At 44.5% G+C, this 16,548-nt stretch overlaps 1 protein-coding gene across 3 annotated transcripts in view; it reads left to right on the forward strand.

The window, feature by feature from the left end:
* nrxn2b (neurexin 2b) overlaps positions 1 to 16,548 on the forward strand; it is a 711,451-nt gene that overhangs the window by 39,067 nt on the left and 655,836 nt on the right. The window contains exon 2 of one of the 3 annotated variants that reach the window (XM_079427101.1): positions 14,878 to 16,107. In XM_079427101.1, the coding sequence (XP_079283227.1) occupies positions 15,396 to 16,107 (712 nt within the window). In that variant the 5' untranslated portion in view covers positions 14,878 to 15,395. Of the gene's footprint in view, positions 1 to 14,877; positions 16,179 to 16,548 lie in introns of those variants that run through there. The other 2 variants (XM_079427100.1, XM_079427102.1) reach the window with 2 other exon arrangements.

Consider the following 16,548-nt stretch of genomic DNA (forward strand, 5'->3'; position numbering starts at 1 on the left):
GAGACTTTATTTGCCTTCCATCACTGCTTTACTGCGTTCGACTTGGTTTTACTTGATGTATTTCTGATCCAGCCGAGTAGGCGTGGCAGGAAGTGTACTCTTGCGAAAGTGCTAATTTTAGCGAGTGCATTTCAAATGTTTTTATTTATTCGTTTTTGATTTGCATTATTATTTGTATTTATTTAGGCTCTTGTTTATAAATCTCATGTATGAATCATAAAGTAAGTCAAGAGTTTATTTTATGTTATAGAAATGGTATGTTCCAATTTGGGAGAGCGGGAAACTGTGTATTTAAGATGGCTGTCACTACTGCAAAGGAAGACGGATAAAGAGCTTGTGAATAGGATTGCCCTGTGAAGCATGTAAAACTCTAGCCTCAGTGAATTGGAGGGGAGTTAGTATTGTTCTTAGTACTTAGCAGTTTATACTGTTTTTATATCAATCTGTGTTTTAAGCTCTCAAACCTATTTATTTGCACATGTTTGCACATCTGCTCTAAACAAACATCTTTTTGGATGCCAACTTTGCTCCGGTGTTTGTGAACCTCCTTGTGGCTGCTCGGGTCGTTATCACATTGTGTTTTCGCCTCAACCCGCAGACATGAAAAACATCCCGCAGAAAGAGTGTTAAAGTAGCCCACTTGCAACAATGGTGTGTGTGTGTGTTCGTATGCTCATCCGGTGCTCCAGTATTAGCAGTGCTAAAGCTAAAGCGTCCACTGACTCCACAGAGAGTCAGTGTTTCACTCAGTCTTTATGAGGGTCTTGTTCAGCGGGAAGTACACACTAGCTCCGCGGCTCGAGTGTCATGGCAGAAAGTGCAGCAGAGGCATTGTTTGGCATGGAAATGAAACAGGAAAGCGGTGCCATTAGGAGGAGAAATGCTGCGTTTGATTCGCTAATCAAAACAAGATGGCGCCGCTGTGTTCGGACGCCGTCCAGGCCGCTCTGCTCAGATTGTGCTTTAATTTACTTTTTTACTTACTCTTACTTTCTCTTTTTACACATTTCACGTCGGCACTGATCACCTATAACATAGAAACACTTTTGGACATTGGAAACCGCTACACTAACCTGTTCCATGACACTTTATCCAAGAAACCAGCGTGGCCTCTGGAGATTCTTCGGAACGCGGAGATAAACAATAACCCCCCGAGGCGACGGATCAAGAAACACCGCGGGAGACACCGGCTTGGCTTTGTCTAAGCTCCACGATGTGCTCAGCGGCTACATTAACAAACATCCTGACACTGCCTTTATCATGGCGGGAGACTTTACCAAAGTTAGCCTCAGACAGGTCATGCCGAACTTTTATCAACATATATCCTGTCCAACTAGAGGACTGAATACACTGGATCACTGCTACTCTCAGTTTAAGAATGCCTACAAAGCCCGCTCACTACCGGCTTTTGGCAAATCGGACCATGCAGCCATTTTCCTCACACCGGAATATAAACAAAGGCTCGTTCAGGATCCCCCGGTGCAGAGAGTAGTGACGCGCTGGTCCTCCCACTCAGAGGCTATGCTACAGTCGGCTCTTGATGACGTCGACTGGGACATGTTCCGGGCGAGTTCTTCTGACGTCAGCGAGTTCACGGATGTAGCATTAAGCTTTGTAAACACGCTAACCGAGCAAGCTACAGAAACAATAACTATAAGGACATTCTCCAATCAGAAACCGTGGGTGAACAGAACAATCTGTGCTGCGGTTAACACACGCACTGCCGCTTACAATGAGGCTCTTCTGACCGGGAATATGAGCAAGTACAAAGCATCGTGCTATGCTCTCCGACGCGCAGTAAGAGCCGCCAAACACAGATACAGAGAGAGAATTGAGTCTCATTTCCAGCTCAATGACTCTCGACGAATGTGGCCGGGACTAAGGACTATCTGTGCCTTCGGAAACAAATCCTCCGCTGAGGTGAGAGCAGATCCGTTGCTGGCCGACGAGTTAAACATCTTCTACGGCCGCTTCGATTGCAACGGCGGCGGCGCGACTCTGCTGTCCAGCGCGTCAGGAAGCAGCAGGCAGAGCAGCGATGATCCTGTAATCACCGTGTCGGAGGATGAGGTTTGGAGGGCGCTAAAGAAAGTGAACGTCTGGAAAGCAGCCGGACCTGATGGGATAACCGGCTGTGTTCTGAGGTCCTGCGCTGATCAGCTCGCTGGTTTGTTCACGTTTATCTTTAATGAGTCCCTTGCTACCTCCGTGGTTCCCACCTCATTCAAAAAAGCCATCATTATCCCTGTGCCACAGAACAATAAACCCTCTTGCCTGAATGACTATTGCCCAGTTGCCCTCACATCTATAGTCATGAAGGTTTTTGAAAGACTTGTAAAGAGCCACATTTGCTCCTCCATACCTGATACTTTGGACCCCCTTCAGTTTGCCTATCGCCCAAACAGATCTACGGACGATGCCATCTCTCACGTCCTCCACTCTTCCCTCACACACATGGACAGCAACAATGGGAATTATGTAAGGCTGCTATTCATTGACTATAGCTCAGCTTTCAACACTATAGTCCCCATCAAGCTGGCTTTAAAACGCACAGACCTCGGCCTAAACTCCTCACTCTGTGACTGGATTCAAGACTTCCTCACCGGCAGACCTCAAGTGGTGAAATTTGGCCAGTTCTTCTCAAACTCCATCACCCTGAACGTAGGAGTCCCACAGGGCTGTGTCCTGAGTCCCCTGCTCTACTCTCTCTACACGCATGACTGCGTGTCCTCTCACAGCTCCACATCTATTATCAAATTCTCTGATGATACTGTGGTTCTGGGCCTCATCTCCAACAATGATGAGACCACATACTTTGATGAGGTACAGAGACTCGCATCATGGTGCCAGGACAACTGTCTCTCTCTGAATGTGAGCAAAACTAAAGAGCTGATCATGGACTTTAGGAAGAGACAGCAGCGGCCCTACACTCCTCTTATGATCAATGGGACCCCTGTGGAGAGGGTGAGTAGCTTCAAGTACCTCGGTGTAAACATCTCTGAGAACCTGACTTGGACTACACACATCCAAACACAGGTTAAGAAAGCCAGGCAAAGACTGTACCACCTGCGACAGCTGAGGAAATTCAGGGTCTCACCAGCAATCCTGAAAACTTTCTATTCAGGGACCATAGAAAGTGTATTGACTCAGTGCATCTCAGTGTGGTATGGAAACAGCTCCAATCAGGACTGCAAAGCACTACAGAGTTGTGCGCTTAGCTGAGCGCATCTCAGGGTCTGCTCTCCCCTCTCTGCAGGACATCTACCTCAAACGCTGCAAAAATAGAGCTGTCAAAATCATCAAGGACTCTAATCATCCTGGTAACCATCTATTCAATTTGCTTCCATCTGGTAAGCGCTTCCGTAGCCTGATGGTAAAAACTGAGAGACTTAGGAGGAGCTTCTTCCCCCAGGCCATCAGGCTCCTAAACTCTAACTCTGTGTCATGACATCACATGACTCCATGTAAATATCACTATATCAATAAGCTATTCATAATTTTTTCTACCTCATATTGCTGCTATTTAAATACCTTGTACAACTTTTTTGCACATTCCTTCTTATATTACTATTTAAGTCAACAACATACTGACCTGCACATTTATATTTATATTTATATTTTTCTTTTATTCTTTTATTTTTTCTACTTTTCCTTAATATTGTATACTATATAATTGCACTGTCCTTGGAGCGGACCTGACTTACATTTCACTGCTGGTTAGACTCTGTATAATTGTGTATGTGACGAATAAAAAAACGTGAAACTTGAAAACCACCTCAAATAGGCTTTATTAACAGCAGAAGTAATCAGTGCTGATTGGATAAACATATTTGACTTGAGAGACAGAATGTGAGCGAGAAGAGAGGAAAAATATGACAAAATAAAGTGAAAAGGGGCAGGCGGTGCTCTAGGGTAATGAACGGCGGGACCGAGCTTCATCTGATTAGCATGAGATGCTAGCCCAGATTTACAGCTGTGATTAGCCACATTCACTCAAGCGCATTAAACTTCCGCCCAGCGCGTTACCTCTGAGCGCCATATGGCAGAACTGATTATAGAGCTGGAGAGGCGCCTCGCGGCCTGATGAGAGGACAAGCCTCGCCACGGCTCTGAGGGGCGAGGTGAGCGTCAGAGATGCATCGATGCAAACGTGTTTGAGCTTTCATATGCAGCAGAAGCAGATCTCTCACAAACATCTGTATTCTAAGCCAATCCAGATAAAGACGGATGAGGTCTGAGAACATGATGCTTCATGAAACGCTTGTTAAATATTACCCGTGTTACTGATATTGATTTTTGAGTGAATTTGCAGGGCTCTGGAGAGAAACAGTAGCATTTCTCCATAAATGTATAGAAACAGGAACTGTGTCTTCTCTGTGTAGTCAAACGGTTGCATTTATCGCAAATATTGTGTTCTGAAATGTCAAATGAAAAATACTCCCAATTTTACAATTCATGTCTTCAGTCACTCTCATAAATATAAAAATCTAAAGAATCTTTATGAGTGAGCAGGGGGGCTTCAGGCCCCCCATCAAAAAGGTGCTCATATTCTGATGCTGTTTTGGAAATAAATCAATCGTCTTCACCAGTCGTTCACAAGCTGCATGCTCAGTTAAGACAAATCATGGACAAATGATAGAAGATATTTGAGTTTAGTTTCCTACAGTGGAAAAGGTAAATATCCAGCTAATCCAGCGCTCTTTTTGTTTTCTTTCTTATAAAATATCCTGTCGTATCAGTGTGAGAAACCGCTGCACATGATCCAGTGCGTAAATGAACTGTCTGAATGAATCAAACTGAATCATGAACAGCTTCAGACCTTTTTGCGAACCCCTTCGCCCAGTTAGATCAGGAGAGTGATTGATTCGTGGATTTGACATTGCTAATTCTAATTCTAAAGAGCTGATAGAAACACACACATTTGAGAAAATGATTCTCAGGTCAGTAAACGTCAATCCCATTGATTTGTCAGGAATATTTCGGTGGGGCTTGTGGCTAGTGATGCCCTTGTCAGTATAAAATTGATTAAAATAAGTTGACTTGGTGTCACGTTCTCGTAGAGTAAACGATTTAGAGGAGCAGATGAACAGACGCAGGAGGTTAAACGTGTATCTGAAAGGTGCGTGTCTGTCCGAAGGCATTGTGTTCCTCTGCTGCTGGACGACAGATCGCCGTTAGCACAAAACACACAAAATACGTTAATTAGCTAAACATGCACATCATTAGCTTGAGGTTAAACTTACAGGCGTAAGGCTGAGAAACACACTATAATTCACTGTTTGACTCTGTTTTTGTGAATTTAAATGTTTCCGCCTGCGTGTAGGAGACATGTGAAAGTGTTTTTTTCTGCTGTGATGATACGAGCGGCGCTGAAGCCCTGCGGAGCTGCACATGATTGAACCGCATGTGAATCGTTTCTGACCTGACCTGAGACCAGCGTTTATAAAGTGTCGTTCATCCTACAGATCCCTCGGCTGGCCTCAGATCAGCACAGGCTGAGGAAATCGCAGCAATCCCACCCAGACGCGCTGCAGTTTGAGCGCAGATAGCGGCGCGTGTCAGCGCTGAAGGTCAGGCCCCTTAGTCCCCTGAGTAGTGCCCTAGAGCGTCTTATCAGCGCTGTGATGAGAGATACACCGAGGAGCGTCTTATCAGCGCAGTGTTGTGCTATGCCTCTGACCTTCATGCGCTCCTCCATTCCTCTGACAGGAAGTGATGCGTTGCGCTGGAGCTCAGGGTTTATAGCAGCGTTAGCGCAGCAGGAACACATGCTGAACCCGAGTTACCGACCGAACATGAACATGCATTAGATGAGTCAATATATCTGATGCAAATATTTTTTCCCCCTCATTGCTATAGATGCACACAGCTAGAGAGGATGGTGAATATGGGAAACTCAAACTCAGCATCGGTGTGTGTCGTGTCACAGTTTGTGTGTTTCTGTCCTGTTGCATTATGGGCATCAGTTCATTATCGTGTGTCAGAATCTACTGAAGGCCTGTTGATTTTTTTAAGTTAATGTAGTAATTGTAAAGTATTTATTTACTGTTGTACAATAAACATGGTTTCTGTGAATCTTAAAAAGACCTTAAATCAGAGCAGAAAGTCTTAAATTCATAACATCATGGCACTGGATGATGCATGCACTGCAAAAAAAAAAAAAAAAAATCTTCCTCAGTGTTTTTGTCTAACATCTACATGTACTTAAATCAGGATATATTTACTTGAGATGCAAAATGAGGCTGTGAAGTCATGTTTTCTGGGACACTAAAGAAATGAATTGAGTTCATGCTTAAGCTGAAACTCCAGACCAGATATCTGTCAATCGGGAATTAAAACTTGTTTTTGATTTCTCTGAGCCCATTGACATATATTTAACCTTTTTAATCATAAATTCACTTCATGCTAAACCAAGACTACTACTTATGTAGTTTTTCCATTTTCCTTTGACATTTTCACTGGATAATAAGACAAAAATTCAGAGAAAAAAACATTAGTTTTATGCAGTGTGATCATCATATACAGTGAAGGTTATTTACATGTTGTAGTTAAGCTATTTGTAAAATTAATCAAAAGTAATGGGTATTGATTTGAAGTTGTATTTTCAAACTTTGAGATGTTGCGAATACACTCACACTGTTCTCCTTAGACATTCACATTTAGAGAACTAATTATGTATTGTGTTCCCTATAATTTATTCCATCAAATTTCTTGAATTGGTCATAAAGTCTAAATTTACCTTAATAAAACGTCTGTAAACCCTGAATAAAGTGTAATGTCCAGTGTAAAACCCTCCTGCAGATTTGCTCCATCACTGTGGTTTATTATGGTCTTCTGCTGGACTTCCTGTTTAACTCGTGCTGTGTTGCAGTTTCCTGGATGGCTCCTGTAATGACCTGTTAGCTGGTGTCACCAGCTGAAGACTGTTAACGCTAAAGACTCACAAACACGCTCACACTCGCTTACTAGACACCTGGGCTGCGTTCACTTCACTTTTAGACACTCGCTCATGAACTTCCTTAACACTTCCTCTCTGGTGAATCCCTGCCACCATTTTGAAGTGCACTTCACTTCACGATTAAGGGCAGTTCATTACGTCTGTTATGACAGAGGGAGTGAGTTGACTCAGATGTACACTGAAGACATCATCTTATCCATATCCATGTGATGCAGCATGATCATGCTTAACTAAAAAGAAAACAACTCTAGGGCAACTCTATAAACCGTGTTATTTTGACATCATTTTTAGACACATAATACTTGTAGCCATCTTTAGATTTGCTTTTAAACAATGATAGTCAATTGTATAGTTATTTTCATCTGGAGGGAGGAAGTTAGCAAGGAAAGAGCATTAAAATCTGAAGTGAGACGCAGCCCTGATCGTCTCTCTCTTCCTCTCTGTGGATTTTGTTGCTTCCCATCAGACACAGTTGTAAAAATTATCCTGGAAAAAGGAACAGTTAATTTAACGTGTTAATATTTGTGACAATGTGCAACAAATCTGGACATGTGATCACACTGTGTGGGGTAAGTTGTCACACTGGAGCCTGATATAGACACTATCAGCAGTCTGTAGCTCTAGTGCAGCGCGTCTGTCTAAATATCACTCAAGACTTTTGAGCTCCAGAAGGATCCGAGGACGAGAGCAGGCACTACCAGGCCCTTTATGACTGCAACTCCCAGAATGCAATCTGTCAGTACACTCGATAGTTTGTGATGAAGTCACACTAGCGCTGCTGTGGTGCGTCTCTCTCTCTCTCTCACTGAAACTGTATTATCACATCAGCTCTACACTTTAAACACAAATGCTGCTAAATAGCACTAAAAGTGGTTCACTGGCTTGTAGAACCATAAGAGGAACCCTATTCTCCGCCTTAGCTTTCAGATATGTTACTACACTCCCATACAGCATGTGTGCTATGAATGGGAATTTAGTACAATGGCAAAAGCTGTTTTGAACCACTTTTATGCATTTCTGAGGTCAAAAAGTCTTGTATGGGGTCCCTGGAATATTTCCTTATGGGGGGGCTTTGGGGACAAAGAGGTCGAGAACCATGTTATCTTCAGGAAGTATACTGCATTTTAATGTCATTTTTAATCCTTTCCCCAACTGAACTAAGAGACTAAATAATTGTTAAGACCGAGTTAGAGAACCTTTAACGAACTGTAGCATCTGCTTATGATCCTTGATGGTCATTGGGATTTCATGTCTTAAGAGACCCTTTTAGCCTTTTGACATTTGCATATAATTCACAGCCTGGCTCCACATTCTACCTTTATATGGGTGCTAAATTGCCAGTGGTTGTCCTCCCGATTGACAAAAAGATGCTAGACAGAATTGACTATCTGTTCTCTCCATCGGACTTCAAACACATTGACCCTCGATACCAGACACTAACGGCCTGGCTGACCAGTGGACTACCTCCACGAGTACAAAATACATAACACACAGACATTTCCTTTATTTAGACCATAATTAATCAGTTACAAAGGTATCTGGTATATGCATGTGTTGTTTGTATGTTTCCTTATTATATTTGCCTAGTGACCACTCGTTATTTGTATTAGTAAGCTCTAAACACTCATATTCAGGTTCTTCTCTTTACCTTCGGCCCCCTGGAGACACACATCACCGTGGAAACCTCGCGACTCCCCTTTTGGGGGGATTCTGAGCTTCTGGCAGTTTTGAGTTCAGTAACTTTGGCGATTTAACTTCGGACCAATCAACCCGTGGCTGGAATGACGAAGCTTTCACTCCTAAAGGAATTCATCAAGAATCTACGCATTATACATGCATCAGGACACTTTACTCAGCACCAACAAAACCAATATGCAAGTAACCGCTTGTTAACGATTTAGATGCGCTTCTAGGCTTCGACCACTTTTGATTAAGGTGATGTAATTCTTTGATGGTTCTCTCTTGCGCGCGAGCGCTCTCTCTCTCTCTCTCTCTCTCTCTCTCGCTCTCTCTCCATGCCTTCCTTCCGTTGGCATCTATAATGCGTGTATGTTTGTGTTTAATGTTAGTTTAATGTTAGTTCAATGTTACATGTTCCCCTGTAGTGTAGTTTAATAAACATCCATATGTATTCACACATATGTATTCGAGTCAATAGACGATTAAAACTGTCCGTACTGCAGACGAACAAATCATTGTATTGTACTATTAATGCTACAGTTAATTCCTGAAGATATATAATTGATAATTATGATAAATTATGTTCATCTCACTTTGAGCTAATTTGCTACAGAAATATACAGGACCTTCTTTGTATGGCAGCGGTGCTTTATAGCACCTCAAAGAGCCCAAAGAACCGCTGAAGAAACACATTCTTTCTGTGTGAAGATATGAAGCTGAATATATATGTGTGTCAAAGTTTATAAACATTACACACAATAAAGCTGTCTCTAAATTTGCACTATTATCCCCCTTCCTATCATATCAAAGGACTATAATATATTGTCTTTTGAATCTTGCACATATCAGAGGACTTTCAAACATTATTTCTTCTGAATCTTGCACACTTTGCACAATTACATTTCATTTATATTTTCACTTGTCTTGCTTGCCCTTTTATTTATTATTTATTACTATTATTATTATTGTACTGCTGTAGACTGCCTAAGCCTTACAAAAAGCATTTCAATGTACATTCTGTCACTGACTCTCTTGTACATATGACAAATAATCTTGAAACTTGAACTTGAAATAAAGCAATATTGTCATGAATCTGGTCTATCTGGAGGGGCGGTGCTCGCTTCAGCTCATTGTATGGTGGTGGTGCCCAGCAATGTACTCTCAGCCTGTCAAGTCATGGTCAAAGGAGCCATTGATGAGCACTGTACCTGTCCGATTACTGAACTCTACCTGTTTCCTGATGTTACCACTGTAGAACCTCCAGAGGTGGCGGCGTCTGCTGCAGAACCTCCAGAGGTGTCAGTGGTACCCTCCTATGAACCCTCGTCCTGCCCCGTCACGGCTATGGAGGCTATCTATGAACCCTCGTCCTGTCCTGTCACCGCTATGGAGGCCATGTATGAACCCTCGTCTTGCCCTGTCACGGCTATGGAGGCCGTCTATGAACCCTTGTCCTGTCACAGCTATGGAGGGTGTTTATGAATCTTCGTCCTGCCCTGTCACTGCTATGGAGGCCATCTATGAATCCTCGTCTTGCCCTGTCGCGGCTATGGAGGCCGTCTGTGAATCCTTGTCCTGCCCTGTAGAGGCTATAGAGACCATCTGTGAACTCTTGCCTTCCTTTGAACTGGCCACGGAGGCCATTAATGAACCTTCTTTTGCCCTTGTCACAGCCTATAAACTGTTGTCCTGCCCTGAGTCAGCCGAGGAGGCTGGTTGTGAATTACCAGTCCCATCAGTCACAACTGAGGGGGTTATGGGTGAACTTCCTGACTGTTGCATTGCACCTCTAGGGGCCGTTTGTGAACTCTTAACCCTGCCTGTCATGAACTCAGAAACTATAAATGCACCCCATATATGTCCCGTTAACCTTATCACTTCCCTTCCTCGGTCCTTGAGACCACATATGTTCTGCTTGTCTCTTGTGTCTCAGTTTCCCCTAGGTCCCAGTCTTTGCCAGGGGTCTCTGCGCCGCCGTGGTGGTTTTCTGCTCTGCCGTGGTGGTCTTCAGTTTGCCTCTGGTGGTCTTATACTCTGGTCTGGAGGTCTTCTGCCCTGTCTGCTCCGCACTGGTGGGCTTCTGCTCTGTCTGCTCCACCGTGGAGGTCGGCTGTCTGGCTCTGGTGGTCATCTGCTCCACCGTGGTGGTCTTCTGCTTCGTCTGCTCAGGTCTGGTAGTCATCCGCTCTGCCGAGGTGGTCTTCTGCTCCGGTCTGGTGGTCTTCTGCTCCACCTGCTCTGCCGTGGAGATATTCTGCTCTGCCCTGGTGGGCTCCAGTCCTGTCTGCTCCACCCTGGTGGGCTCCAGTCCCGTCTGCTCCACCCTGGTGGGCTCCAGTTCCGTCGACTCCGCCCCGGCTTCCTGCTGTACCGACTCAGCCCCAGTCCCCGGCTACTCCACTTGCACGTGGACCTGGCCCTCCCCCTGTTCCGCCTCCGCTCCACCGCCCCTCCTGGATTGTGTAGGAGCGTCTGGAAGGGGGGGGGGGCGGCTATGTCATGAATCTGGTCTATGAACTTCCGTTAACTCACCACCACAGGTCACTCGCTCACCACATGGACTCTTGCACCACACTAACTGTTTCATGCCACCTCCGACTACAATTCCCATTATCCATTGCACTGACGACACAGCTGATTGCACTGATCACACAGCTGATTGCACTGATCACACACCCTACATAAACCATGGACTTCCTCTTCCTCTCTGCCGAGTATTGTATTGCGTTTATAACTCTCCTAGTTTTAGCTGCGATACGGAACCCACTTTGTTGTCATAGTCTTGCCTTGTGTGTTTTTCTAGTGTTTTGATTCTTGCCCGCGTTTCCTGGATTTACCCATTTGCCTTGCCGTTTGGACTCTGTTTGCACCACTCTTGGACTACTGCTTGTATACCTGGATTATCTCTCTGCCTTGCCCTGTTGGATATTGTTTGCCGATCGTCGACTCTCGCTAGCCCTAGGATTGCTCTGTGTCTTGCCCGTACCATACCTGTTTGCCGTTGTTTGACCCTGCCTGTTTATTGACCGTTTATAAATAAAAGCTTGCACTTGGATCCGCATGTCTCACGTCTCGTTCGCCCTGTTACAAATATACACTACATAGCAACTCTCAACTGCTTGTTTGCTTCTATTGTCGCAAAATGTAAACCATATTATAGCCCAGCTAAATGTGACTATATGACATGAAGTTAGTATGATATTATAAATGTTAACATTATGATTGTTGATGTAAAGCTGATTTGAAACAATATATGAAAAGCACTGTACAAATGAATTTGACTTGTAGAGTCTCTTATCTTCGACTGTTAATAATAACACGTGCTATTCATGTAAAAACGGATGACGCGGCTGAGAACGTCGTCTGTGAACGGCCCCAACCTCTGACATATTGATCTGATCTGATTACTGCTGACTGAAGGCCATTGATTAACTGCTGATCAGTAATGGGGAAACTACCTATATATTGACAGTGTAACACCTTTATTATTTGTTGAATGGTTTACTCCTCTGCCACGATAATGCCTTTTAAATGACCTACATTTGAGGGCTTCTCTCTCTATATCTGATTTAATTGTGATACGATTAGTTAATTTGCTAAATCGAGTAGCAGCTCATGTGCTGAAGCTTGTTAGAGTCACACTCATATCGGTCACATTCTACCGCTCCCATTTATATTTCTGGTCTCATCCTTTTTCCATCAGTCTCTCATCCGATCAGTCGGTTTGAGGACCAGCGGCTGAATTAGAACCGGTCCAGACCAGAGTCCTAATAAGGTGTATAATAAGGTCTCTTATAAGGTGCGCATTTGAGGCTCTTGGTGAGCGGGAGGCAAATTGCTTTTTGACACTTTAGTTAAGTTGGTAATACAGAGTCATTTACTGCAGATGGTCTATGTGTGTTCGTTCTCTGTCACAGACTCACATGGAAACCGCTTTATGGCACACTGGGGAAAATTGTGCATTTTAAAGTAAGAACAGTAGATTTCAATGATCCTCTTTGAATCTGATTCTTGTTCAGAACAGTTCTGGAAGACCGTCTCCATTTAAGTGGACGGCAGCAGTTCACTTTGTTTTCTCATGATGTATTTACCTGAAATCCCCAAAATCAGAATGTGATGAAGCTCATAAACTGCGTCAAATGTCGTTTTATTAGTCTGGATCGGAGGATTTTCTCCTCCAGCTGAGTGTTGTTCTTCATCTCCTTGAACCACACAGGGATTTTTGTCTGCTCTCTGGAGGTGTGTGGCTCACTTCCTTGTAAAGCTGCATATACTGTGAACAGCACAATACAGACACACTGAAGCGAACGGACTTGAAACGACGTGAAGTCAGACGGAGAGTTCAGCTCGAACACATGCAGCACGTGTAACACCGAGATCTCTGGGGAGTTTAGTCGATGTAAATGAATGTCAGTTTTAACTGTGAACATCATGCCAGACGCCTGTTCTAGGAGGTTTTATTTTTAATGAGCTGATATTTAAATGAAGCTAATGAAGTGATGATGTAACAGCTGTTTGACAGAGGAATGACTTCAGAGGGCATCAGCGATGGACACACAGCTGAGAATCACCGACAAACACAACACAGTCATGTTACATGCATATATACAGTATATATATAGATATATAAACATATACAAATATTTTATATTCATATTGCCAAAGCATCTGTTTAATTAAAATGGTGTAATAAGAAAAGATAAGCAAAACTACGTAAAAATAAAGAAGTGAAACAATTGAATGCAGCACAACTGGGTTACAGGTCAGAGGTCAGCGCAGCACTATAACCTCTGTCTAGCAGTGTTTCCTGTGGAAGAGGAAGTGCACACATGCACCTGATGGCAGAGATCAGAAAGCCCAGAAAAAACACAGAAAAACACTGAAAGAACCAGAGCAGCCAAGCAGAAAATGACCTGATAGAAGTTTCACTCGCACACAGAAACTTACCCAAGCGCAATTACAAACATTAACACTCGTCCTAGTGCTGCCGACACCACATACAACAAGCACATCTCACACACACACACTCTCGGTGGTGTGACCCACGGGGCACGTGGATGTTGAATAAGTGCTTTGCTGTTTCTGAAGTGGACATATATTCATACGCATGAAGAGGCTCATTATCATCATCTGACAATCACTGACCCTTTAATAAATGGCTCACATTCAACATGGCTCCGTGTTCTCCTGCGAGACTTATTCAGTGTGGTCGCTCAATATTAACATACTCGTTTGCAGCATTTCTAATTAATTTTTACACTAAAACAACATTTTAAGATCTTTTAGCTGAAGTTCACGTCAGACTCTGCGGTGTGTGATATATGTGAGAACAATCTCATTCACACACACTTCTGATTGAAGAAGATCGTCAGCGTGTTATGCCTGTCAGTCGATTTGTGCACATCCGATTGGCTGGAATGTCCTTAGAGGGTGGAGGGGGTTTTCTGTGGAGGGGGTGTGGTTAAAGGGATGGGAGTGGTCTAATTCAGTGAAGATAAACATTTACCTTTTACAGTTATTCATGTAGCAGATGCTGTTGTTCACAGCGACTTGCAAACGAGGAGGATGACAAGCAGTTAAAGTCTGAGGAATATTTCACCCCAAGGTGAAAGGGCTGATCTGCTAAGCCGAGAGATCCGGTGGAGGAAGACGAGTGTTTAATTGTGAGCGCTTCATGCGGGCAGTTAAATTCTATCTTCAGAAATAATGGGCAGGTCTTGGTGAAGGCCGACGGGTCAAGAGCAGCAATCAACCTTTCCAGACAGCGATTCCATTTTGTTTCAGATGAGATTAGAGCAGCGCTGTAATATAAACATCAGTGTTCAGCACAGATCTTCATTTAGATACATGAGCATAATGAGAGACACAGTGCATGGAGTTGGGAATGAACTCGAGTCACCGTGCAGGTCTTCCTGAGCGTTTGTGTGTTCTCTTGTGTTTTGTTTCTTTGAAACATGACTTTGGCATTTTCACAGTTTTATGTCAGAGCATTGTGGTTGCTGGTTCACACAGCAGCGTTTCAAACATTCTGAAGTTGACTGTGTGATTTAGCATGTAGCAGGCCGTTTTCACATTGAACAGATATGAAACACCACAGGCAGTTATTTGGACGACCTCACAAACCTCAAATCTCAGTGCCTGCGCAGTTTGTCAATGAATATCCATCTCAAACCATAACCCTGTCTGATTGCATTCAGTATGCTGCTGTAGCTAATCAAATGTTCCCTTTTGTCTTGCAGGTCTGGAGAATGCCGGAATCTGGAAGCTAGTAGATCGTTCCTCATGTAGGGGTTAGGCTGGATGCATTTGGATGAGCATGGACAAATGACCCGCAGGTAAAGACTCAGCCATGAGCATCACCTGTAGTCCACAGGACTCAAGATAGCTGCATCACGTCTCTCAGCATCAGCCTGAAGAAAACCCAAGAATCACAGTGCTTTGAATCCTCAATTGGAAGCCTTTCAGAGAAAACTTATATTGGCAAACAAGCTGGGGCTAAAATAATAATAATAATAATAATAATAATATAAAGCAGGAATTCTCATCTATCCCTCATCAGGCCCTGAAGCACCGACCAATGGAGAGACTACGGATAGAGTCTGGATAAAGTGGAGACAGGCTAAGAAAGAGAGAGAAAACGAGTGAACTATTGGCCCGTCTTGGCCTCATCTGCAATCGTAGTCAAAGAGAAACTCTGAGTGCTATCTCAGCTCTGCCGAGAGAAGGTTTCTGAGCTCGTATCATCGGGGTGCATGAAATGCAGTCCGGGTGCTGGTCCTCTCTCTGGCCCCTGTGGCCCTTGCTGTTAGCCGGACTCTTTCTGTCGGCGGAGGCCCTGGAGTTTGGCGGGGCCCCGGGGCAGTGGGCTCGCTACGCCCGCTGGGAAGCCGGCTCCATCGGGGAGCTCAGCTTTAGCCTGAAGACCAATGTGAGCAAGGCACTGGTTCTATACCTGGACGACGGCGGGAACTGTGACTTTCTGGAGCTGCTCATCGGCGGCGGACACCTGCAGCTGCGCTTCGCTATCCACTGCGCCGAGCCGGCCGCCCTGCAGATGGAGACCCGCGTCAGCGACGACCGCTGGCACATGGTGCTGCTCACCCGCAACTACCGCGAAACCATGCTGATGGTGGATGGCGAGACCAAAGTGGCAGAGGTGCGCTCCAAGCGCAAGGAGATGGCGGTGGTCAGCGACCTGTTCGTGGGGGGCATCCCGCCAGACGTGCGTCTGTCCGCACTCACGTCCAGCACAGTCAAATACGAGCCTCCCTTCATGGGCTTGATCTCCAATCTGAAGGTGGGCGAGATGCCTCCCACTCTTCTCAACAGCAACGGCATCCATAACGATCTGGAGTATCTGTGCGTCAAGCAGAACCCCTGCCTCAATGGAGGATACTGCAGCGTCCAGTTCGGCGAGGTCCACTGCGACTGCTCCCACACGCGCTTCCGAGGGAAATACTGCAAAGAAGGTAAGACGCTTCTTCTGCTTTTTTGTGTTTGCCTGGGTTTGGATGCATTCAGGGGAAATGTTTCAGATGAGGTGTTGTTCGTTTAGCCCCGTGCTTCATTTTTCTGTTTATGGCGTTCAATCTGTTGTAATGGTCATGCTACATAGCCCTTGACTGTTACAGGCTGTAGTGCTGGTTTGATTGGACTTTCTCTGTCTCTCTCTTGCTGTTCTGAATGGATGAGTGTTTGGCCCTTTAGACGGTTCAGGCTGTTCTAAGAGAGATGAATCACTGCTTCTTATATTTTGTTCTCCTCTAAAGCAAATTTCATTCAATTCTCTCCCAATCGCTTGCTGTCTTCAGTTCCAGAAAGCAATCCAGTTTCTCGGGCGAGATCCATTTTACACTCATCTATACTCATCCGTTACTCTCTCCTCCAGACCCACTGCTTTTACTCTCTTC

Source organism: Barbus barbus, assembly GCF_936440315.1.
Source record: "Barbus barbus genome assembly, chromosome: 1".
Taxonomy (NCBI): Eukaryota; Metazoa; Chordata; class Actinopteri; order Cypriniformes; family Cyprinidae; genus Barbus; species Barbus barbus.